This window comes from Ailuropoda melanoleuca, chromosome 8, assembly GCF_002007445.2.
Source record: "Ailuropoda melanoleuca isolate Jingjing chromosome 8, ASM200744v2, whole genome shotgun sequence".
Taxonomy (NCBI): Eukaryota; Metazoa; Chordata; class Mammalia; order Carnivora; family Ursidae; genus Ailuropoda; species Ailuropoda melanoleuca.
Window position 1 is genome coordinate 101,442,023 of NC_048225.1, and position 25,954 is coordinate 101,467,976.

Genomic DNA, 25,954 nt, shown 5'->3' on the forward strand with positions numbered 1-25,954 from the left:
CATGCTAGAACTGGGACCCAGGGCCTTGGCTTCCAGCCTGGTGCTGGAGCTCTGAGGGTCCTTCCCTTCCAGATGTGTGGGGGACCCCTTGGCTTCTCCAGCTAGCAGGGGCTGGACAGGGTCAGGAGGAGGTGGGGTGGGAGCCTCCAGTCCCTTACATATGTTCCCACGAAGGGGGGGGCGGAGGAGGGGGTGGTGCCGGAGCCCTGCTTTTGGCCACAGCTGGTTCCCAGGCTCCTGCGCTGGAATTGGACAGGCAAGGGGAGGATTCTGAGTGATCTGATTAAGCAGCCGAGCATAGCCATTGGTCTTGGCAAGCGGGCCGCACAACCTGCCTGCCAGATGCTCTAGGAAGGTTCTTCCGAGGCCAGAAGATCTGTAGGTTCCAGAGCTGGGACAAAGCCCAGTGGGGAGAACGGGCTCCCTCGAGGAAGTGTCGGGCAGGAGCAGTGACTGCCAGCGAGGCCCGGCCTGGCTGGCGGCCCTGAGTCTTGGAGGTGGAGGAACGCTGACCTGGCCTGTCGCCCATCACTCCCCTGTCTCCTGGCAGTCCTGTAGCTCATTCATTCCGTGGCCTGAAGGACAGGCCTCTTCCTGTGACTGTGAGGAGTGCAGGTCCAGCATGTCGGTCAGGAAGGACCTCCTGGGGGTCTGGCGATGCTGTCTGTGTTGTCATTAATCATGCATTTGCGGAAAAGCACGGACTTCAGAGTTAGACGTGGATTCACATTCTTTCTATACCATTCACACACACTGTGGACCTTAGGAAGTTAACTGGCCTCTCTGAGCCGAACGTCTATAAAACGGGGGGAATTATACTTACCCCCTCCAGGCTGTTGATTTAAAGGACAAACTGTATAGTCATGCCCCCTTATCCACAGGGGACATGATCCAAGACCTGCAGGGATGCCTGTAACCCCGGATAGTACCAACCCTATAGCCACTGTGTTTTTTCCTGTACATACAGCCCTCTGATGAAGTTCGCGTGCCAAAATGGGTACAGTGAGAGATTAACGGCAATAACTTCCAGTAAGATAGAACAGTTGTGACAATATACTGTAATGAAAGTTACGTGAACGCGGGCTCTCTCATCTCATGGGGCACCTGGGTGGCTCAGTTGGTGAAGCGTCTGCCTTTGGCTGAGGTCATGATCGCAGGGTCCTGGGATCGAACCCCACATCAGGCTCCCTGCTCAGCGGGGAGTGTGGTTCTCCCTCTGCCCGTCCCCCGCTGCTTGTGCTCTCTCTCAAATAAATAAGTAAAATCTTAAAAAAAAAAAAAAAAGAGTATCCCCTCACACTGCACTCATCCTTCTTGTGATGGTGCGAGATGATAAAATGCCCACGTGCTGAGGTGAGGTGAAGGGCATGACGTAGGCACTGTGACCTAGCGTGAGGCTGCTCTTGACCTTGTCACGTGCTCAGGAGGCTCGCTGGCTTCAGGACCATGGGTGGCTGACACTGTGGAGAAGGGGGCACTGCTGTGTACCAGTGTTCAGTGTCGTGCTGGTACATAGAAAATACCGAGTAGATATTCTTCCCTTCCTCTTCCCCTCCTGCCTCAGAGAACATTGCCTGCTTTTTAATAACTCTTTAGCAAACCTTATTAAGTTTCACTGTAGGATTTCTCTGCCTTCTTAATTGGAAGTCCTTAAAGCTAACCTGATTCCTTCTTGCTTCAGTTCGCGCCCAAGCCATGGGGGAGTGCTGTGGCCTGGTCCTTTCCGTGGGTCGTAGGACCATCCTGAAGGTGGAGAGACGTGCTAGCGGCAGATGGGCTGAGCCTGAGGGTCCCCAGTGGTAGGCAGCAGAGGGTCGAGGGGATCGGTGACATAGTCGGCTTTTCCAGAAATGTGAACCCTCCAGGGAGGCCACCAGGCGGGGCAGAGGACAGCTCTTTGAAGTAGGAGCAGATGTTCTGCGGGCAGAGCCGGGGCTGGGGAAGAGGGAGGTGTGGGCAGACTCCTCGGGCAGAGAGACCTCCCCCGTCTGGGGCGGCCCTGCATCGCCCACACACTGTCCAGAACCTTCTCTGAGCCAAGGAGTTTCCTTACAGCCCCAGCCAGGCTCTGCAATCAGCAAGCTGTGTCACCTGCACCGAGTCATTGCCACTCCACTGGGCCTCAGTTTCTTCCCTTCGCCAGCCTCTGAGGCCCATGCCAGCTCTGATGTTTGAGGAGCGTTCGTGGCTACCGTTTTCTAGGCTTGCGGCAGGGGCCGTCTGCATGGGCACGTAAACAAGCTGGCCAGACCTTGTACTGGCAGACCAGCTCCCCTGCACATTTGCTTTGTCTCCCACCACGTGCCATCCTCACCCCTAATCCCGTTGTATTGTTTCGAACAGTGGGGGAGCGTGGCCTGTGTTTGAGGCGGTGCGTGCAGATATGGGATGAATGCGCCATGGCTCTGCCTCCCCAGAAGTCATCACAGTCTAGTGGGGGAAAAAGACGTGAAATCTGAGCAGGAGCTCTGGGTGGTATGTGCCATGATTTCACTTTATAGGTAAGAGTACTGAGGCCCAGGGATTAAGTACCTTGCCCCAGGTCACAGGATGGTTGGTGGTAAAGCCGGCTCTGTGCCCTGTGTGGCCTCCTGCCATCCAACACCCAGAGCCAGTCCTTTCTCTCTTGTGGCTCAGCCTTGACTTAGGTTATGCCGTTCCCGAACTCGGGGCTTGCTCTGTTGTCCATGGTCGGACTCACTCCTTCCCTTCCTTTGGTTTCAGATCATTGGCCACCTCTTCCAGGAGCCCCTCCCTGATTCCATCAGCCCACCCCCACGTCACCATTTTCTAATCAGTCCGCTGCAAGCAGCAAGGCCCCTGGGCACTGCCGACGACGCCTGACGCCCACGTGTGCACGCCAGCGTCCTGGCTGCGGACTCCCAGAGGACGGGCCCTGTGTGGGTGGCTGAGGTGGAGGCCCGCGGCCTCTCGGGGTCAGTAGATACACCAAGAGCCGTGGTAGTCTGTCCGTTCGACTTGTCCCCTTGCTGAAGTCCAGCTGCTTCCAGAGGAGTCAGGTGGGACGAGCCTCTACAGCGGAGAAGACAGCAAGGTCTGGGTGGGAGAACTCCGGAAGGTCCCTAGCCTGGAGTTCTGGTGCAGGCGGGTGCATGACAGGGAAGGTCTCCCATCAAAAGAGCCGTATCTTCAGAGACAGTGCCTCTTGTCACTTGGCCATTGGTAGATCCCGGGAAGGGAAGGGATGTCAAGGATTTGGAGGAGCTAAGTGCTCCCCTTCGCTGCTGATTCTCTTCTGCCATGAACTCAGATCCCGTGCTCTGGCAAGTCTCAGTCCGACCCCCTCTGGTCTTCAGCGGCAGGGCCCAGTGAGCCTCAAGAGGCGCCCCATCTGTAAAGTGGAGCTGCCAGACTTGAAAGTTCATCAAGGGCAAACACCTCCTCGAAACAGCCAGTGGTATTAGTATAGACCAAGCCCCCTGGGTTCTAGCAGTGTTGTTCAATAGAACTTTCTAGGCGATGGAAACAGCCTCTAGCTATGGTGCTTACAAGCCAACATGATGATGTGGCCACTGAGCACTTGAAATGTGGCTAGGACAAATGACGAACTGAATTTTACATTTTATTTAATTTTAATTAATTTCAATATAGAAGACGCTCAACTTCATTAGTCATTAGGGAAATGCAAATTAAATCTACAGTGATTTACACTTCACACCCGTTTGGATGGCCATAATAATAAAAAAAAAAACCAGACAATAAAATGTGTCGGAGAGGATGTGGAGAGATCAGAATCCGCACACACTGCTGGGGGGAATGTGCAGTGGGACATTTGGGGTTTTTTAAGACTTTGGGGTTTTTTAAGACTTTAAAAAAAGAAATCTCTGCACCCAACGTAGGGCTCAAACCCACAACCCCAAGACCAGGAATCTCATGCTCTACAGACTGAACCAGCCAGGCACCCCAAAGGCAGCCACTTTGGAAAACAGTCTGGCAGCTGAGAGTTACCATACGACCCAGTGTTGCACTCCTGGGCATATAGCCAAGAGAAATGAAAATGTATGTCCATATAAAGACTTGTATTTGAATGCTCATAGTAGCTTTATTCATAAAATAGGCAAAACGTGGAAATTACCCAAATGCCCATCAAATGATGAATGGATAAATAAAATATGGTATATCCAAGCAGTAGAAAGTTATTCAGCCATGAAAAGGAATGACGTAGTGATACTTGATACAACATGAATGAATGTTGAAAGCATCCCGCTAAGAAGCCAGTCACAAAAGCCCAGTATTCATGACTGTATTTATATGAGATGTCCAGAATTGGCAAATCTGTAGAGATGGGTAGAGCCTGGTGGTTGCCGGGGGCTGGGGCAGGCAGGGAGTGGTGAGCAATTGCACATGGGCTCGGAGGTTCTTTTGGGGGTGATAAAAATATTCTGGAATTAGGTGATGGTGATGGTTGCACAGCTTTGCAAAGGTGCTAAGAACCATTGAGCTGTACTTTATTTTTTTATTTTTTAGTTTATGTTTTTAAATATTTTATTCATTTATTTGAGAGAGAGACTCAAGCAGACTCTGCACTGAGCACGGAGCCCAACATGGGGCTCGATCCCAGGACCCTGTGATCATGACCTGAGCCAAAATCAAGGCGGATACTCAACCACTGAGCCACGCAGGCACCCCTGAATTGTTAAAAAGGGTGACTGTTCTGTTCTGTGAATTATATCTCTTATCTGTATATCTTTGTACCTAGATATTCATTTGTGGCTAGTGGCTGCAGAGCGGGACAATGCAGCTCTCGAGCCAGACTATTTGGGTCCAATTCTGGCTTCGTCATTCACTGCTGTATCACCTTAGGCAGCTTACTTAACCTCTCTGGGCTTCAGTCTTCTCAACGGTAAAACTGGGATACTAACTGGACTGCCTCACAGAGCTGTCATGAAGATTAAATGGGCTGATATACATGAAGCTTCTAGACCAGTGGCTGGTGTACACGGTGCTGTTGAAGAGTTAGCTAATACTGGTATTACTAGTTCGCAGTCAGAAATCCACTGTCCACACCCAGGCCCAGCCCCCAGCCCCCAGCCCTTTGCAGAGAGTGTTCCCTCTCCCCTCCCCGCTTTGCCTGCAGCCACTCTCTCTGCTGTGTAAACTGTGGCTGTAACAACCACTCCCAGCTCCCAGCAGCAGCGTCGCTGGAGCCTGGCGTCACATGTAGGGTCTGGGCAGCATCACTGCTGGAAAACATTGCCAGTAAACCTTGAGGTCCACCGGGCAGGAGAGGCAGGGCCTGTTTTCTGCTGAGGCAGGCAGTTCATTTTCTGCAGGAGGCCTGCCCTCCGAGCTGAGACGAGCTGAGCCCGGAGTCCAAGTCTTCAAAGGACAGAAGATTGAATATGTTCATGAATCCTTTCTCTGGTCCTATAGCCTAACATTCGGAGGGACGTGGGGTGGGAAGAGAAGTGGACAGGATTAGCAAACCAGCACCCCTTCCCTAGGGGAACCTTGGCTCGCCGCCCTCCGCATGGACTCCCTCCATCGGTCCTTAGACAGTAGGAAGTGGCTGCAGAGGTATGCTTTCCCCGAAGCCTTAATTCTCCCTCTCCACGTTCGCGTGCAAAGGCCGCACCTGCTCACCAGCTGAGCAAGGCTGAGCAGGCCTGACCTGGGCAGCCTTTGGGAGGTGCCCTCTGGCTCCCTTCCTCCCTCCTCACCCCAGAGAAAGGCTGCCACCCCCCCCCCCCCCCCAAGAAAGGGGGNGGGGGCTGTGGCAGGGGTGACTCTCCTCCCTCCTCATCAGGGCAAGCTTTCTGCCTCAGGACCATTGCAGAGGAGTGGAGGGAGACCTCCAGAGCACAGATCTGAACCCTCATCCACTCCCCACAGGCAACCCTTCTGCCGGGCGTAGGAGCAGAATGGCCTGTTGGGAGTCTCTCTGAGACTTTGGCCCCGGATCTCAGCTTGCCAGGTGGAGCCCACAGGTCCCTGGAAACCGCCCTGCAAACCTTCTGCGTGCCCAGGGCTGATTGGCTCACCCCAGAAGCCAGGCACTGCTCCCTCTCCCCATGAATAGGACAGGCTCCCCAAAGTAGGTGCTGCAAAACTCTTGGCTCTTCTCCAAGGATGATAGTACAGCCCAGGCACTGAGGCCTGGGGTCGGGGGAGGGATGCTGGCTGCATCCCTGGGAGGAAAGAAGTGTGCTAAGCAGAATGCAGTGGGAAAAAGCCCTTTCTGGCAGCGGCTTGCAAGCCTGAGAGCAAGAGAGCTGCCCTTGCGTAGGACTGCGGCAGCCGCAAGGCCACGGCTGGCTGAGGACCGGCAGCGCCCCCTTGTGGCCCGTCTCAGCAGCAGCGACCCTAGCAGGGACTGGAGGGGGGCCAGCATCCTCCCAGGAGCAGGAAGGACATAGGTGGCTTCTCGTATATGAAGCCTGGAGATGGAGGAGTGGGCTTTCCCAGAAAACAGTGGATGTGTACCCAGGAAGTAGACTTGGTCTGAAGGCCCAGGACACAGCCCAGTGGCCTGGCATCTGGAATCAGCCCCATTTTGTGATGGGCATACTATTCTGGTGGTGTGCAGCAAAAGGTCAGAATTTCTCAAAGTGTGACCTCCTGGGTGCGCCTGGGTGGCTCATTCAGTTAAGCGTCAGACTCTCGATTTCAGTTCAGGTCATGATCTCAGGGTCATGAGATCGAGTCCTCTGTGGCTCCACGCTCTGTGGGGAGTCTGCTTGAGATTCTCTCCCTCCCTCTCCCTCTGCTCCTCCCCACCTTTTGTGCTCTCTCTTCCCTCTCTCTCTTCCCCCCCCCGCCTCTCTTCTCCCCCTGTGCCTCTGTCCCTGCTCATGCTCTCTTTCTGTCTCTCTCCCTCTCAAATGAATAAACTCTTTTTTTTTTAAAGATTATTTAGTTGAGGTGGGGGACAGAGGGAGAGGGAGAAGCAGACTCCCCACTGAGCAGGGAGCCTGATGCGGGGCTCGATCATGACCTGCGCTGAAGGCAGACACCCAACTGACTGAGCCACTCAGACACCCCAATAAATAAAACCTTTTTTTAAAAAAAAAATGAGACCTTCTGTATCATCCGCATTGGGGGCTTACAAAGATGCAGATTCCCAGCCCCCTCTCAGCCTGCTGAGTCATAACCACTGGGGATGACACCCTCACACCTGTATCTTTAACACATTCTGGGAGAAAAGATGTTATATGGGATTCAGCCAACTACAAAGCATAGAACCAGATGGGCAAAGTTGGTTAGGGTCCTTGGGTATCCCCTACCCCAACTCCCTTCACTTATTTTTTTCAGAGGTGAGGAGAGGCAGAGGGAGAGGGAAAGAGAGAATCTTAAGCAGGCTTCACGCCCAGAGCAGAGCCGACGTGGGACTCAATCTCAGGACCCTGAGATCATGCCCTGAGCTGAAATCAAGAGTTGGATGCTTGGGCGTCCCCCCCAACTCCGTTAGTTTATAGATAGGGAAACTGAGGCCCAGAGAGGGGAAGTCATGTATCCAAGACCCCACAGCTAATTACTGTGTGCCCTCAGGAAGAGCAAGCCTGCCCCCACTGTCTTCCTCCCCCTCCCCCTGCCTCCCCCTTCCCCTTAGCCCAGTGCCCAGTAGAGACACACTGAGGAGGCTCTCTGATCCATGCCTTCTGATTCAATCAAAATCAAAACCCTAGGTGATCTGCAGAGCCACCTGCCTGTGGCGATCCCAGGCCACGGGTGAATCACGCTTGCCCTTCTCTCTGGCCCTAGATTTCACTTCTGTCTCTTGGTTTTCCTTGCCTTGCCTCACACCCATGTAGCCAATATGTTATCTCTTGAGTCCTGGCTCTTTCTAGGTATTTTGCCCCTCGCAGCACCCCGCAGGAGAGCCACAAACACCTGGCTCCAGTTTGGTTCCCACGCTCGTTGGGAGGATTCAGGATTCTCTGGGGCAAGGAGGAAACGCCCCGGGAGCTCCTCTGGGGAACAGGAGCACTCAATAACTAGAAGTGTGTGATTTGTCACGCCGCAGGGTTCTGTGACAACCGCCTCTGACAATATTGTGACTTACGTGGGGGAATAAGTGAAATGACAGAATTGGTAACAGAATAAAGCGTCCCCCGCCCGCATGCTCCGTGGAAGGGGGTGCCTCTTGCACGGAGGCCCACCCAGTGCTCTCTCTAGGGCCTCCAGGCTCATCAGGTGGTGAGGACAGGCTGGAGGGGGAGGTGGAAGTGTAGGGAGCCGTCTCCTGCTCGGCTGAGCCCAGGGGAGATTTGTGGGCTGGGTCACCTGTCCGTTTCAGTGGCCGCTCCGGCTGCACCGCAGGACTGAGCCTTCTGAGAGTCAAGGTTAGTAGGGGTCCATCAGTGCAAGGCTGCTGGCTGCAAGAACCCGCAGGACCCACCTAGCGCAACCCTCGGGGAGGGGGAGACCTGGAGGGCTGAGGACTCCCTGGAGGTGGGCCCCCATCGCCTCCTCTGGCTGGACTTTGAAGGTGTGTGTCCTTGAGTAGAGGAGACAGAAGTGACGCCAAGGCCATTTGCCTCGTGGGAAGCACAACATGTCAGCCACAGATACTGGTTGTGATGTGGTGAACTCCCAAGCGTCTTCGGTGATCATCGTACTAAATATTATTGGGGAAGGTGGCCCACTGGCTAGGGCTGGAATAGTTGGTGTTCGTATTGGCTTTTATTATTACGGTATTTGACCCATGCATACTAGGAGCCCAAGCTGACAGATTTTAGAGTTTAGAGAAGACTTGGGAGCCACCCTTGGGATTGAATAGGATCAGGAGAGATTTTTTGCTTTCTTCTTGGGAGTGGTTGAGAGAGAGAGAGAGTGTGTGTGTGTGAGAGAGAGAGAGAAAGAGGCTTGATCCTTCCTTCTCCAAGTCATTTAGTCTAGCCTGAATATCTAAGCGGATCTATTCCCAGACTGTTCCAAACAATAATTTATGTTGTTTGTTTTTAAAGATTTATTTATTAATTTGAGAGAGAGAGAGAGCAGGGGGAGGGGCAGAGGAAGAGGGAGAGAGAACCTCAAACAGATTGTCTGCTGAGCATGAATTCTCAACTCAGGGGCTCGATCTCATGACCCTGAGATCATGACCTGAGCGGAAATCAAGAGTCAGGTATTTAAGTGACCGAGCCACCAGGTGTTCCGCTGCAATTTACCTTTTGATCACCCCCTCTGGTGACACATCTCAGTGCCACTCATCCCCAGCCCACAACCCAGCCAGGAGACACGCCGGGCCAGGATCGTACCTGCGTTTCACAAGCTGGGAGACATCGGGCATGCCTCCCCCTCTCTGGGCCTGAGTGAGGTGTTGTTTCTCCCCCGTCTGTAACATGAGAGGGCAGACAATTCTTCCGAGCTCTGAAATGCCCTGACTTGAAAATGTTCTTGCCCCCTGAGTCACTTCCGTTTCTCCTGTTGCTTCTCACGGAGCCCAGCCTCTCCCAGCAGAAGCCAGGGTAGAAGTCAGCTGAGAACCCAGTCCTCTGTGGCCTCTGCCCTGGGCTAAACTACTCACGTGGTTTCTGAAACATTGGTGGAAGTAATTAAGATTTTCAGCAGTCAGTTATCACAGTTTACTTAATTGTCAGCTAGTAATTAAAATTGTACAGAACTTGGGTGAATTTGACTGCTGGGTGATGGATCCCCTAGGGTCCCTCCTCCTCCCCGCACCTCCCTAAATCTGGCGGGGTTATTACCCTGCATTGGAGGCCTCCATCCCCTACTATATCAGACTGATGGCCAGAGAAAGCCCCCGAGGCCCAGCCTCTCCCACGGCTGAGCCGGGGTCCATGGGAGCAGGGTTGGAGATGGAAAGTCACTATGGTGCAGGGCTGTCATCGGACCTGATGACTCAGGGATGAAGTTTTGTTTCCAGCTCTTCCACTCCCTGCCTCCAAGGACGAGGGCCTCCCCCAGCCAGAGCAAGGGCCCAGAGGAGGATGGACAGTCCACCTGAGCTGTAGACGTGAGGCTGGCACCACACCTGCCAATGAAAGAACCAAGAAGCCAGCTCCAGCCCCACTGCGAGTGTGCACCCTTTGCTCACCCGCCCCTTTGTACCTTCCGACGAATAAGAGCTACCATTTATAGAGCACCTACTATGTGCCAAGTGCCGTGCAGAGCATTTTACGTGAATGAGCACTGTCACCCTCACCACAGCCCTCCCAGGGGGGCACCGTTATTCTCCCCATTTTACAGAGGGGAAAACAGCAAGTTGAGGTGCCTTGTGCAAGGTCAGACACACCGAAAAAGGACAGTGCAGGATCTGAACTCAGGTCTTTCCAACTCTAAGAACTATGTTCTTGCTACTACACACCCTGTCCGTTCTTGCCCCAGCGTCTCCATTTCTTGGTTAGTTTCTAGTTCAAGTTCAAGTTCATGGTCTTGCCTTCCTGGGGATGCTTGTTTTCCTGATTTGCCACCAGTTGCACAGTGCTTCCTCCCGATGAACTATCCCTTTTCCAGATTAAATGACCGCTGTGCAACTGCTCTCATGTCTTCCTTCCTCACCGACAGTGGAGGACAGGTCCACATAAATCTCTCAGTGCATATGTCTGCAGACCTGCACACGTGTGATTTTTTTTTAAAGATTTTTATTTATTTATTTGAGAGAGAGGGAGAGAGAACACAAGCAGGGGGAGCAGCAGGCAGAGGGAGAGGGAGAAGCAGGCTCCCCATTGAGCAGGGAGCCCAACATGGGGCTCTGTCCCTGACCCTGAGATCATGACCTGAGCCGAAAGCAGCCACTTAACTGACTGAGCCACCCAGACGCCCTCACACGTGTGATTCTAATGGTTTCCACAAACTACTGGCCAGACCACAAGTAGGTGTGTATGTCTGGAGGCTTGTGTATTTCAGAGGCGCTGTATTGTAGCTGAAAAACCGGGAGCTTTGGAGTCCAACAGACAGGGAAAGTACTTGGGGTCATGGCTACTGTCTGGCGAGCATTCAGTAGTGGACGTTATTTGCATTTGTGTGTGCGTGTGCCTGTATGTTTCCAGTTATTTGATGGCCAGTCCTTTAGCCCAAAGACTCATGATGAATGGTATGCTCTCTGTGGTCTTGTGTAAGAGGCAACAGTGCGTAGAAACACCGTCCTACCTTGTGATGCCCAGTGCATGCTGGGAGGGTGATGTGGTTTGTGGCAGCTGTGAGTTACCATGGTGATGGCTGGATTGGGGGAGACTCTCGCTCTCTTCTGAGCCAGAGGAGCACACACGTCCTCCTGGTTGCTCCTTTTGCAGGGAAGGTTTGGAGCAGCAGCCTGGGACAACCTCATGAGCTCCCCCCCATAGACCTCCTTATCACCCCAGAGCTGCAAGAGCCCTTCCTGGCCTTTGTCCAACCCTGCTGTGTGTGCCTGCACACACACACACACACACACACACACACACACACCCCATTCTTGCAGTTGGACCCTCCCTATTCTGTAGGAGTTAAGAGCGAGTATACCCAGACCCTCAGAGTAGGGCTGTGAGGGGTGTTTGGATCAGGGCATCCAACGGAGGGGACAGGTGTGCTCTGCTGCCACAGCGTGGGCCCCAGCAAGAGCAAGCCTCTAGCTGAGCCGGCCTGGAGAGTGCCTTTTTCTCATTTGCACAAAGAGGCCGCATAGGCTGGGAGTGTCCTGAGTGACTCCCACATGGAAGGACGCTGAGGAAGGGGAGGAGCTGTCAGACCGTCCCTCTGCTGTGTCTGTGCTCCATTATGTCCCCTAGGCCTACCCCATACTCAGACTAAACATTTGACAAGACACATGGAGGTGACCTCCGAGGCACCATGACTTATCCATCAAGCTTTGGGGTCGTCATCACAAAATGGTGTGTGCCCCACAGACCTTCACCCCATCTCTGATCCTCCTGGGAGATAATGAGAAAGGGGTGAACCCTAGGTATGAGTTGGGAGTCAGAGAGGTGGATGGTGTGAAGGTCAAGAGTGGGCAAGGGTGAGGGGTGGGGTGAATTCTTTTGCAAATGCAACTTTATTCATGTTTTCTCATTAAGATTTGCCTTGGGGTCATGATGGGAGCATCAAATGCCCCCCCCCCCCCGACCTAGCCAGAGTTTCTGCAGCCTCTTGAGATCCGAGGCCTTCCCTGTATGTGCGTGTCAGTCCTCTCATCGTGGGGCTACCACTGTACTCTGAGGTCAGTGTCTGTCACCCACGAATGTGGAGCACAGCCAGACTTCTCAGGAGCCAGCACCCTGAGCTGAGCCTTTGAGAAGCAGGCTGGCATGCCCAGGATGACCACCAGGGGGCAGTGCCGGGGCACAGAGGGAGCTTCGGTGGTGGGGAGGGGGGAGCCTCCGCAAGACCCACCCAGGCCTAGGAGCAGATTGCAGATCCAGGTCACCCTCCAGCAAGTCAGGATCTAACCCAGCTCCTCCTGTGTGAGCGCCTGGCCTACACTGCAGGGGGGCCTGGGTCGCCCCCTCGTGGGACCTCAGCCTCCCATCTCTCCTGTGACCTATGACCGGGTTGGACAGGGTCACTTCCAAGGACTCTTGTGGCTCTAATTTTCAGCAAGTCTGTGAGACTTTGGGGGGTATTCCCGCCCCACTCTACCGACATGGAGATGAGGTAGGGGGTAGGGTGGTCTTAGAGGGAAAAGATATAGGGGGGATGGCACTGTGATCAGTGCAGTGAGGAGTAGGAAAGCGTCTCTCTCTCTGTCACTACTAGAGCATTAAGATCGGGGTTCCCACAGCCATGCCCCCATGCCCCAGGGCAGGAGCATGAGAGAATATGGAGGGGCCCTCCTGGGGCTGGCTACCATGTGAACTAAATATTTTTCCTTAAAAAAAAAAAGGACATCTTCCTAAAGGGGCATATATCCATCCATTCTTTCTTTCTTTCTTTCTTTTTTTTAGATTTTATTTATTTATTTATTTGAGAGAGAGGGAGAGAGAAAGTGTGCGTGCTCAAGTGGGGGGAGGGGCAGAGGGAGAGGAAAAGAGAGAATCCCAAGCAGACTCCACACTCAGCACCAAGCCCTCCACACTTAGCACACAGGGCCCAGCCCCATGACCCTGAGACCAGGACCTGAGCTGAAACCAAGAGTGGAACACTCAACCCACTGAGCCACCCAGGTGCCCCCATCCGTTGTTGTTTTAAATGTATTTCCTGACAGATTTTGTGCGATAGTTCTTGAAAAGCTCATTGAGCGCCTACTGTGCGCCATCCCTGTGCTTGAGAGTAATGGTGCAGAGCTGCCCTTGATAGATCACAGGAAATAGGAGTTTGTTCCTGGGCTTGACTCTGCTCTGTGCCACATGCTAGGTGTGTGGCCTTGGGCAGTTACGTTCATCTTTTTGAGTCTTAGTTTTCCCATCTGTAAAATGGGACAAGAGCACAAATCTCCCGTAAACGTTATGAGGATTCAACCAGCTGATACGTGCACAGGGTTGGCACGCACACAAGTCTCTGAGTAACTGTTGGTCACCTTCCTCTTAGGGACTGCACACCCCGTAGAGTTATGCACGCCTTTCCCTCGTCTTTGCCAAACCCATAGAAAGAATTGCCCTGGCCCAGGAACCCACATCTTGGCACAGTGTTCTTAGTCCCCACACGGGCCTTTGGGAACCAGGCTTTAAAAATATATGTGTATACTTTCTGATCCTGTCTGTGTTCCATGCCAAGCCATCAGCTAAAGCCATGGAGCAGCTCGTAAGGTGACATTTGCTAGGTTAAATAGGCACTGGCAGCCACAGAAGTGACGACACTTCTGTGGGACAGAGCTCAGGCCCCTGGCATGGAGGCTTGCCATTTGTCCCCTCTTGCCACCAGCATGGAAGCCGGATACGTGATGCTGACCATGAGCGACCCTACCAGCAGCAGCAGCCTCCTATAAGCTCCCCCAGGGAGAGGAGAGGGGAGGAGGGGGCAGGAGAGGAGAGGTGCCTGGGTCTGGGTGTGGAGCTGGTTCTCAGCAGAGGTGCCGCCTGGCTCTCTGCCCACCCTTCCCAGCGCCCCCTCGGCTGACAAGACAGAGCAGCCCCCTGCCAGCCGGCCTGAGTATATTCTTGGGGGAAGAAGTGCCCTTTGGGAGTGAAAACACCTCATGCTCCTGCTGAGTGTGTGGGTCAGGGAGGGACCAAGAGGGCAGACTGACCAGGGGAGGACTGCAGCGGGTTTGGGGATGGACAGAAACGGGAAGTAGCCTGAGAGTCAGGAATCTTGGGGTTTCTGCACTGCTTTGTCATCATCTCTCTGGAGGCCCCTGACTCTCCTTTCAGGGAGGCCTTGGGGGATTTGATGCCATTCAGTGACTTTGGATCCTAAAGTCAAAGGTAAACCACGGGACAGGGACCGGTCCTCTTCATTTTAGTGTTCTCAGGGCCTACTGAGACCTGGGATAGAGTGTGTGTTTGATAAGGTTTACTGGATGGATTGATAGAAGGATGGAGAAACTTCTTTGAGTTCTTCATGCTCAGAACCTCTTTGTCTTTTGGATGTTATTTTCACCCTGGAAAGGAGAGGGATAAATTCTGTTTGCTTTTTGCTGTTGTAGAGTCTTCTCGTCTGTCCATGTTAAAATTCTGCCTGGAAACCAAAGTTGAATAAAATGACCCCCAATCATTTAGGATTCTGAGGACGGTGGCCATACCTGAACAGTCATCCTCACTCAGGGTCGCACTGTTGCCCAGAGCTCAGTCCATGCTCCAGAAAATGACTGCACATGTCCTCCACCTCTCCACCAGCCACCTCATTTTTAGGGGCTCTATCTGCATGATCCCCCTTGGACCCCATAGAGCAACTCCAGACGTTCCCAGTCAGTGCTTGGGACTCAGGGAGTGTGATATGCTGGAGCTGGCTCGGACCAGCTTCCCAGAGCCAATTGGTAGCATCTCTTCCTAAGCCTGCGGTCAGTGACATCATGTTGGTAGCTTAGAAGGGCCATGGAAGAGTATTTACACCGCAGAAATTGGCAAACGCTCCAAGTCAGGGTGTCTCCACCTGCGAGGGCCAGTTGTTATACGTCTGCCAATGTATCACCGAAGATGCGGTTTGGGGCAGACATTCCAGTTGACATCAACCACGGAAACCTTGCCTGGGAGCTCTGCTCTGAGAAACAAGGCCTCCGAGAAATGAAGGCAGAAGAAGCAGTTCCTCGGGGTCTGGGTGGCGTGTACCCCCTTCCAGGGTCGAGAGACATCAGGCGGTTCAAGGGCCTGTGTCCAGGGTGACCAGCATGGCCTAGGGAGCAGTGTCTTGGGGACGTGGTCATCTCCGCTCCCTGACACCCTCAGCTCTCAGCAGAAAGTTCTCCACTCACCGAGCTGCTCTTTTCTCCCTCCAGACCCAGAGTCCCAGAGAAAGAGGACAGTGCAGAATGTCCTGGATCTTCGACAGAACCTGGAAGAGACCATGTCCAGTCTGCGAGGGTCCCAGGTGACTCACAGGTAGGTCTAAGCTGCAGAGGGGGCCACACCCTCCACTGCTCTTTCTCTCTCCCACTCTGGAGAACAGGGCTTCCGAGCCCCGTGGGCCACTGCTGCAGGGAGAGGAGAACTGGCCATCTCGGCAAAAGAAGCTTGGCTTTGCCTGGGATCTGCTGGCGCTTGAGCATGAGATTTCATTTTAAGCAATTGAGTTTGAAAAGCACTAGAGTGGGGGATGGGAAGTAGAAGCCACCCCATGACTCAGGGTGTGACCCTCCGTGTCCACTTTCCCTCCTTAGACGCCAGTCTCCTCCTTTCGTACAGATGCCATCCTTCTCCTGTCCTGAAGTTTCTGTTAGAGGATTCTAGAATTGTGCCCATCCCGACAGCTAGCATCTTTTCCCTCTTCTGTCATCTAGGTGTCCTCTTGCCTCTTCAGCGAGTGACATGTCACCCAGATCCATGCCATGGGGGTGTGCCCCTACACCCCACCCTGCAGAGACCTTGCAGCCTCCAGCTGTGTGGGGCATTCCGCCCTCCCATGGCACCTCTCCCTGGAGAAGCACACTGGCCACGGCCTCTGTCATGACTCAGAATTTCCCCCACCGGCTCCTCGGGCTGCCCAAATGAGCTCATCCTGTCAGCTCCAAGGGGGACAGAGGGCCAGGCAGGGGGTAGAAGGAGAGGGAGCAGACAGCCAGGATTGGGAAATCATGGGGGGTGTGGAGCAGGAAGGCTGAGAGCAATTAGGTGGCCTGTCCAGTTGGACTAGAGATCGGTTCCTCCCCATCTCCTGGGGTTGGAAAATGAGAGCAAAGTTGGGACAGAAGGACAATAGGATAGGGGCTTTGCCGAGCCCAAGTGTGTGACCAAGTGATAGCCAGACTAAAGTGATATACATCCAATGACAGAGAACTCACTAACTGTCAGTCATCTCCGTGCACCGTGGGATTGCCATGACCAGAAAGTGGAACAGAAATGAGGCTTCATAGCCTTCACCCATAGGCTCTAGTTCTTCTTCTGCTTAAGAACAGCCCTCCTCCTCCTTCTGCTACTCTGCCTAGCCCTGTCCTGTTGTCTGTATTGGACACTTTCAGCCCTTTGCTCCCAAAGAGCTGAGCTATTTTCAAGGCTGAATCAAAGCCTCTGCTCTGTGGGGTTAGCAGGACCCAGACTACTGAAAGGGGTGTGGTCAAGGACATCTGAGGGAAACAGTGCATGGGGGAGGCTTCTGGAGGCCCTGGGGCTCTGGCCCCCTTACATCTGTCCCTAGCTTCCATCCCTCACAGCCCTGAGCAGGACCCAGTGAGACAGGGGCTGGGCTCAGCTGGGCTCACCAGTTCGGAGACTGAGTAGATGAAATCTTGAACATTCTCCTTCCCCTATCCAGGGAATTTGTTGGAACAGCTCTCAGCACCAAAGCACATGCCAGCTCCATGCCAAAGAAGGCAGAAAGTGCTTAGTTGCTGAGGGGGTCACACCCCAAATGACTCACCCACAGGGGCAGGGGAGAAGCAGCCGCTCCCGTGTCCTGGTGCTGCTGACTCCGAGCAGCCGGCCAGTGAAGCAGGACAGCCTGACCCCTGCTTGCTTTCTGTCCAGGCTGGAGAAGGGGGAGGCCGAAAACCTTTTGCATAAAGCTGGCTGGTTGGAGGGGGAGAGCCTCAGACCTCTGGCTTCTGTCTCCCTTTATGGAAAAGGAACCAAGAGCCCTGGGCTGGTTTTGCTGTTTACTGTGGCCCCAGAGCCACTTCCTCTCTTAGCCTTTGGTTTATATTACTCCTGTTCCACACTCTGATAGCCAAAACAATGATTCCCTGAGTTTTTAGGGCTCTTTTACTTTTTAAAGTGCTTTCCATCCATCAGCCCTTCCCTCAGCCCTGGGAGTAGGCAGGATATTGTCATATCCTCTGGGTTAGAGAAGCAGCAGCCGAGGCTGGGGAGAGGGGGTCCCTTGCCGGAGTCACACAGGCTGAGGAGGGTGGGTTCTGTATCCTGCAAGCTTCGAACCCATGCCAGGCACGGTGCTAGGCACCAAACCCCAGAACAAACACAGACTTTACCCTTGATGGGGAGCTTCCCGTCCGGTGAGCGGTTCCAGCCAGGTTAGTTTCACTCTGGAACTTAGAGGCTAACACTAGATTCAATTCCTTTTTCAGAAAGCTTTCATTTTTGTCCTGCTTCCTCTATTTCTACTGGCTCGTTTCCCCAGCAAGGAGAGCGTCTGGGTCAGGGGGCTGGGGCTGGAGAGGAAATGAAAGTCTCCCTCTGCTCCAGGCTCACCGCTCTCCCCACCCCAGAGAGACGGGGAGAGAGAGAGAGAGAGAGAGAGAGAGAGAGAGAGAGGCAAGATTGAAGGGCCGGAAGCAGGACTGGAAGGCAAGAACCAACGTTTTAAGCTAGAATCCTCCCCCGCTGACTTAGAGATGTCTGGAGATGTGTTGGGGGGGATAAAAAAGAGCAGCAGAACCGAGGAAGAGGCCCTTTTGGTGCAGAGAGCTAAACGGGAGTAGGCCAGGAATAGAACGCAGGGATCTGGGTGCTCCACACAGCCCACACTGCACGCTAATTTTGTTGCCGCGGTGTAGACTGACGATGGAAACAGGCTGTCCTGGAGCTCTCCAGCGTCCCGTCACCATGGCCACCATCATCCTTTCCTTTCCTGTCCTCATCTCATTGTCACGGTCAGCTTGTTTTTATTAAATGCTTACTGCGAGCATCCCTGGACGGAGTCTGACGATGAGAACTTCCCTGCTCTTCCACTCAGCACATCCGTCACGGGTCTGCTCCTCATGGATTGGTTCTTGTAACTGGACCCAAGAACATGCCAGGCCCTGCGCAAAGTGCTGACACACAGTGGTGATCAAGGCAAAGAGCATCACACGGGCCCTTGGTCTCCTTCAGGGAACTTGCGTTCGCTCTGAGGTCCACAGTAATTAGAAAGAGAAATAACACAGTGTGGGACAAATCACACCCCCAACACCAAAGGAGGGTCCAGAGGGGAGAAGCTGGATGTGTGCCAGGTCAGGAAGCCCCCCAGAGGGTCAGCGGCAGCAGTCAGAAATAGCCCTGCCCAGCCAGAGCGCCCCCAGCATGTCCACAGGACTTCTGGACAGACCCCCGCGTGCTCAGGTTCCAGAGTCTTTTGGCTTCTCCACTTCTGTTGATCGAAAAAAATCAACCCTTGGGGGGACCTGGGTGGCTCAGTTGGTTAGGCGTCTGCCTTCAGCTCAGGTCATGATCTTGGGGTCCTGGGATCGAGCCCCGCGTCTGGGGAGCCTGCTTCTCCCTTTGTCTCTGCCCCTCCCCTCTGCTTGTGCGTTCTCGCTCACTCTCTCTGTTGCTCTATCTCAAATAAATAAATAAAATCCTTATTAAAAAAATCAACCCTTGTTTTCTCAGGGTTGGTAGAGACAGTTTGGGAGGATTTTTTCTTTTTCAAGGAGCGTGACCAAAGAATAGAAAACTCAGTGTCCCACTCATACCTTTGCCCTCAACGTGATGAAGGAATAGACTCACAGAGTGAGGATTCCTCTGCTCGCGTAATGCCTGTGCGGCAGCAGGTTGCCTTAGCCACCCACCTTCCAGGCTGGTGGATCCTATTTCAGTTATTCACCCCTGCTTGGCTTTAGTTAGGCGGAGCCACTGAGACCCCACCCATGGTTGATAGGGGCTGGCAGCGCTGCTGTCTCCAGACAGACCCCAACTAGCCTTTCTCTTGGCAGCCACCTACAGAGGGACCCTGGGGAGAAAGGCATCTCCTTCTCCAGCTCCCAGGCCCCCTCTGTGTCACGTCATCCAGCACAAACCTGGGCATGCTTTCCTGGCCTGGCTTAGCAGGGCCTGAGGCGTGGGGCCCTGCACATCCTGTCTTCACCCTCTTGTCCATTTCTCCTTGTTCTCTCCTCTTTCCAGTTAAGGCTGCTTCTGCTCTCTGGTGAGGTTCTGAAGCTTTCTCCTGACAGCTTAGGCCTTTCACTAGTCTTACTGGGAATCGGCCGCACGTCTCAGGTTCCCAAAGCTTTGCCTCTACTCTCTGTAACCCACTCCAGACTTTGCCATCTCTGGTTGGGGAATCAACTAGCTCTGAGCTCATTAATAGAAAAGAGGTGATAGACACACCCTGAACAAATGAATGATCAAGGCCTTTGAAGCCCCGGTGACCAGTCTATCCCACTTCCCCCAAGAGATCTCACTGGACCCTTCCCATTTCTTGAGCAGCTTGTGTATACCAGGCACTGTGTTAGACATTTACCTATGTGATCCTTACAACTCTGTGGAGTAGCTAATATGCTATTAATCCCCATTTTACAGACGAGGAAATGGAGGCTTAGCAGGATTGATTAGTTCACCTCCAGCTCACTTACAAATAAACGGTAGAAAAGGATTAAAACCCCGCTCATATTATAAAATCTATGCGCTTAGGCAGTATATGGGATCGGTTCCCTCGCACTGAGAATCCTTTTCCTCTGACGGCCTCAGGTAACATGTACCAGGGGTGCCGTGCACGGACGAGGCCTCCTGGAGGCGGTCGAGCCCACGCGGGCAGGTGCAGACGAAGTGGGAGGGGCTGGGAAGGGGGAAGGGTCGCTGGAGTGCCATCGGCCGAGACAGGGCCCAGAGCGGCCCTGCCAGAATGAAAACCAGTGCCCTTCTGCCCTCTGCCCAGCTCCCTGGAGACGACGTGCTACGACAGTGACGACGCCAACCCTCGCAGCATGTCCAGCCTCTCCAGCCGCTCGTCCCCCCTCTCCTGGCGCTATGGCCAGTCCAGCCCGCGGCTGCAGGCTGGGGACGCGCCCTCGGTGGGCGGGGGCTGCCGCTCGGAGGGGCCACCCGCCTGGTACATGCACGGGGAACGGGCCCACTACTCGCACACCATGCCCATGCGCAGCCCCAGCAAGCTCAGCCACATCTCCCGCCTGGAGCTGGTCGAGTCCCTGGACTCGGACGAGGTGGACCTCAAGTCTGGCTACATGAGCGACAGCGACCTCATGGGCAAGACCATGACGGAGGACGACGACATCACTACCGGGTAAGGCCCCTTGCACCGCGGGGCAAGGGGGCTAGGGAGGGCAGGGGGAAGACTGGTGGGAGCGGGATTCCTTCAGAGGGGAGTGGGACTCACGACAGGAGTTGGGGTTGCTGTGCGGTGACAAGAGACAGCTGAACGGGGCATCTGGACGGGCGTCTGGACGCTGGTTGTGTGGCTGCCCCTGAAATTTGATGTGGTGTATTATGGGCTTTGCTGTGGTGGGTGGGACCGCCATTGGAGGAGCTGATTGGTCAATAAAGGGACCGCCCTTCTATGGCATGCCCCGCCCTCCTCCCTCGTCTTTTGCCCTCAAAAGGCTGGCTGGAAGGGCTCTGGGAAATGGGGTTAGTCCCAGTTCTGCTAATTCCGTGTGGGCCTTGGACAACCTCATCTATTATCCCCTTTGTAAAAAAGGATGAGAGTACTACCTCTGTCTACCTCCGAGCCTAGTACGAAGAGAGAATGAAAGCACTATTGAAACAGAAAAGTGATACTGGTGGCTCCCCTTCCCTCGCGGGGGTTCCCGGCCCCTCTGTCCCCTGCCTTCCTCCATGGCACTCAGTTTCTGCTGCTCTGGTTTCTTCCTCTGCAGACCTCCTACCAGTAATGCAACTTCCGAGCCCCTGTCCCGGTCCGTTAAACCCTTCCTTCCTGTGCTTTGCCCCACAGGGACCCTCATCTTCTCTTTTCTGTCCCAGTTGGCAGGGTTGGGTTTGTGGAGCAACGTGGACATAGGTGCCAGTCTGGGAAGTGAGGGAGAAGGTAGGAAGAAAGAAATGTGGGGGGGTGGGAGGGGTCCTGGACCAAATGTTCCAAGCCGTGAGACTGAAGCGCTGTAGTGGTTCTGGAACCTTCTCCAGGGCATCTTTCAGCTCACTGTTACTTCCTCTCTTCCTTTCCAAGGGACCACACAAGTAGTGACAACACCCCTTTCCCCCTACCCCTCTCAGGGACTACCTCTTCCCAATTAAAACCCCAAGCTTCAAGAGAATGAAAAGTAGCCCCTCCTAGGAAAGGACTAAGAGCTGAGCTCCAGGCCATCCACTGTTCCCCACCCCTGGGGACAAACTTGGAGGGACTGGGCAGGGCCTGTCTGGAGCAAAACAACTGACTCATGAATGGGGTTGTTTACTGCCTCTAAAATCCCAGGGGCCGGCCCGACCTTCGCTCGGATCCGCTAGCCTGGAGCTGGGACCAGGGAAAAGCCATCCAGCTCCTCCTGTGCTCAGAGGACTTTGCTGGGTGGGAAGGAGAGCCAAGGAGTATGATGGGCTGCTCAGTCCAGCCCCTGTGCCGGGGAGCTGCTCCCCCGAGGAACCATCCGGTCCCTGCCCTCTGAGAGCTCCCAGTTGGATAGAGCAAAAGGAGGCACAAGCCCTGTGTGGCAAAGAGCTCTGAAAGTTCCCCATTTGTTGGCAGGACCTGAGGCCCAGCCCTCAGGGAGCTCCCAGACAGAAGGAGGTGAGAGCCAGCCCCCACGGTGCACACAGTGGCCATAGCAGAAAATTTCCCAAACGTTGGAAGGCACAGGACTCTTGCCTTTGGAGAGATCCCAGTCTGAGGCAGGTGGCAGGACTTCCTAGCTGTGTGAGCTTGGGGAAGTTAACCTCTCCAGGCTTCAGTTTGTCTGTCTGCTAAATGCAGTAATAGAGCCTATCTCAGGATGATTATAAGGATTAAATCGATAAATACATATAAAGTGCTTGGAATAATCCCTGGCTAATTGTAAATGCCCAATAAATGTTCACTTTTTTCCTGTTATTGGTTATTATTATTGTTAGAATGCCATTCTGAAGGAGGAGAAGGACTCTTGCCCCCGAGGGTCCCAGACTTGCCCCCAGGGATTGTGCAGTCTCACCCGAGTGCCACTCAGCATCAGCACCTGGGACAGATGTAGCGGCAGCTGGCCAATCCTGGGAACATTGATTTTGGGGGTGTGGGGGTATGGAATGCTAGGCAGAAGGGAGCCAGGAACGATGCCCTTAATACACCCTCTAGCACCCTTTCTTTATCCCTTTCCCTCTGGACAGGGTGTGTGCTCCTGAATCAGTTAAAAAAAAAAAAAAAAAGCAGACTTCACTGAGGCTAGCATGGATGAGAACATTCCCTTCCTGCATATCCACCAACTGACCGTAAACCCAGGGAAGCCTGCAGTTCCTAGGGGGAAGAAAGCGTTGGCATGGCAATATCCGTACAGTGGACCCGACTCTAAACGGCGATGCTGGTTTCCAAGATGATTTCATGTGTGTTGTTTATGGGTGGTCTGCAATTAGCAGGAACTCTTAACACTTGACAGTTTCAAGGTTTCTCCGTTGTTGACTTCCCTGCCAGGACTGGGAACACACCCACCCTTCCATGTGCTAAGGAAGTCAGAGCTGAAGGGAACCCACTTATAATCCCAGTCATTTTAATGTAAACAGTCACTCCTCAATTATATGTTTTCATGGTTAAGTGTTGTGCTTTTTCATTAGAGACTGGCATCCTTGATTCCAGCAAGACAACATGCAGACCTGCGCGGCCCCTGGTCAGCACCCTTCTTGGCCCTCCCATACCCACTGTGGTTTTCATCCAGGTTTTATAATTTAGAAAATGTCCTGTTTCTAAGAAAATTGTTTTCCCTATTCATGAAATGGGTAGGGCTGTTCCCTAGGGGTGGCCTGTAGGGCTTCCCTTCTGACCCACACAGCGACACTTCCTTGACCCCTGTCAGCCACCGCCCATTGCCATTCACTCTCCTGCCTCCCAGGAGCTCCCAGCATGAGGCCAGCGGGAGAGCTGAAGCCTCTACTTTCCCCCCTGGGCGACATGATCAACCACAGTCTTCCGAGCCGAGCTGTGCAAGATGACAGTGATTTGGAGTGCTCTCGGTTATCTGCTGGGAGAGCAGCCCCTTGGGGGTTTTTCCCCAGGCCAGCATTCAGTCCCACATCCTCTCCGCTCCATCCAAACCCCAGACCTTCCCTCGCTTGCCAGTCTGTGGGGGCTCAGGGAAGGCAAATTCTTCAAACGGAAGCTCAGCAAACTAGAATGAGGAAGGTGAATTTGCTGCCGAAAAGAATCCTATTTTTAAAAATTACAGTTTTTACAAAGCTGTAGTAAAATACTTGTTTTTCATATACGGTTAGTACGTCAACCATTTTTTAGAGCGTAGCTCAGTGGCGTGAAGCGCGTTCACCAGTTGTGTAACCAGGACCGCCATCCGTCTCCAGAACTTTTTCCATCTTCCCAAACTGAAACTCGGTCCCCATTGAACGCTAACTCGTCACTTCCCCTCCCCCCAGCCCCTGGCAACCACCACCCCTCTCAGTGACCTTGACTGCTCTGGGTACCTCACGTAGGTAGAATCGTGCAGTATTTGTCCTACTGGGACTGGCTTGTTTGACCTGGCATAATGCCCTCAAGGGTCATTTCTGTGTAGCACGTACCAGAATTTCCTTCCTTTTTAAGGCTGAATAATATTTTAATGTATGGATATACCACATTTTGTTTATGGTTGTTCCCACTTTTTGGCTTTTGTAAATAATCCTGCCTATGATCATGGGTGAGAAAATATCTGTTCAAGCCCTTGCTTTCAATTCGTTGAGGCTATATACCGAGTAGAATTATTGAATCATGTAAGGTTACATGTGATCGCATATAGTTACTCTATTTTTAATTTTTTGAGGAACCTCTATACTGTTTCCCACAGGGCCATACCATTTTCCATTTCCACCAGCAGTGCATGAGGGGTACAATTTCTCCACCTCCTTGCCAACACTTAAAATTTTCTGATTATTTGGGCTTTTAATAATAGCCAATCTAATGAGTGTGAAGTGGTATCTCGTTGTGGTTTTGATTTGTGTTTCCCTGACGAGTAGCAGTGTGGAACATCTTTTCATGTGTCTATTGGCCATTTGTATTGTCTTCTTTGGAAAATGTCTGTTCAAGTCCTTTGCCCATTTTTTAATTGTGTTGTGTTGTTGTTGTTGAGTTGTAGGAGTTCTTTATATATTCTGGTTATTAATCTCTTATCAGACACATGATTTGCAAATATTTTCTCCCTTCCTGTGGGTTGCCTTTCCATTCTGTTATTAGTGTCCTTCGAGCACAAAAGGTTTTCATTTCATTGCCAAATCCAATGTCATGAACCTTTCCCCTTGTGTTTTCTTCTAAGAGTTTTATAGCTAATGGGTCTTTTTAAAAATATGGATTCCAAATCTCATTCCGGACCTACCAAGGTAGATTGTCCGCTAGTCAGGAAGCCATATTTTTCGAAAGCTCCTCAGTGGTTTTGGACTAGTCTATCTTCCCATAAAGGACAAGAATCTTCTTTATAGCATTCCTGACGGCTGCTCTTTCAGTTTGCCTTGTGTAGATAGTGAGCTTATTCTGTTTCAAACTGAACAAAATTATGGGAAAGTTTCTAAATATTCACCTGAAATCAGCTTCCCTTCTGCCTGTTGATTCAAATGCTGCCGTCCAGGAAAAACAGAATAAGTGTAAACCTCCATTCAAATATTTCAGCATGTTCTTAATGATCACTCAGATGGCCTCTTCTCCAGACCAAAAAAAAAAAAAAAAAAAAGCCCCCACCNTGAGTATCCCGTTCACCCTCCCCTGGAAGCTCTCAAGTTGTCAGTGATCCTCTTAAAATTTGGCACCTAGACCAGTCACCGCCTGACACTAGTCCTGCCAGGGTAATCTCCAAAGCATGACACTACAGACAAATTCAAGTTGGCTGTGGACTGTCCTAGACGACAGTTTGCGAGACATTTTTACCTCTTGAAAAGAGAACAGGAATTTGTTTTTCTAAAAATAGGAAGGTCTGGAATTTAATCTAAGTAAGAAGATAAGTTCCACAGCCATCTGTCCTTCCCGTCCCTGGCACCCAGAGTTGGAGCGGGAGGGGGGTAAAGATGGGCTCCCGTGCAGAGGTAAATAGAGGCACTGGGCATAGGGAGCAGGTGTGCCCAGAGGGGAAGGAGGTCAGGAGGCCTTCCATTGCCTCCCTACTTGAACTTGGATTTCCCTCTCGATGTCTCCATCTCTGCCCATGTGAACGGCAGCTGGGCCGGGCTGTGTCCAAGCTGTGCGGCTGTAAGGAGCAGGAACCCCAGGCCGAGCGGGCAGCAGGGTACCGCCATGTTGCACACCTCCAGTGGGCGCCATTCAGAGTTGTGTCATCGGCAGCCCTGGCAGGACTGCTGTCCAGCGACCTGTGCCAAAGGCCGCAGAGCCTTGGACAGAGCCAGCAGGCCCCATCTTGAAAAAGCACTGCCGGTGTGTGTCGGAGAGACAGCGGGATTTCTTGGCGACTGTCTGCCATGCCCTGTGTCTCTCCTCAGGTGGTTTCCTGCTCCATGTGTGTGGCTGGATGTTCCAGGCTTCTTGCTCCCTCCTCGCCTCCCCTCCCTTCCCCAGCCTGTCCTCTTGAACTGTGCTTGGGGGCTCAGGAACAGATGGGATTCGTTTCCTTCTTGGCTCTGAAGTGTCCTGACGTTGAAAAATGTCAACTAAAATAAACTGTAGGCCCCTGCCTTCTCCCAGGCTGGCTCTCTGCTCCCAGAGGCCGTGAGCCCAAGCCTTA

General features: G+C 53.0%; 1 protein-coding gene across 8 annotated transcripts in view; it reads left to right on the forward strand.

The window, feature by feature from the left end:
• Positions 1 to 25,954, forward strand: part of NAV1 (neuron navigator 1) — a 263,223-nt gene that overhangs the window by 150,343 nt on the left and 86,926 nt on the right. For all 8 annotated transcript variants that reach the window (XM_034667023.1, XM_034667024.1, XM_034667027.1 and 5 more), the window contains 2 exons: positions 15,272 to 15,374; positions 20,023 to 20,388. In XM_034667023.1, coding sequence (XP_034522914.1) covers positions 15,272 to 15,374; positions 20,023 to 20,388 — 469 coding nt within the window. The remainder of the gene's footprint in view (positions 1 to 15,271; positions 15,375 to 20,022; positions 20,389 to 25,954) is intronic.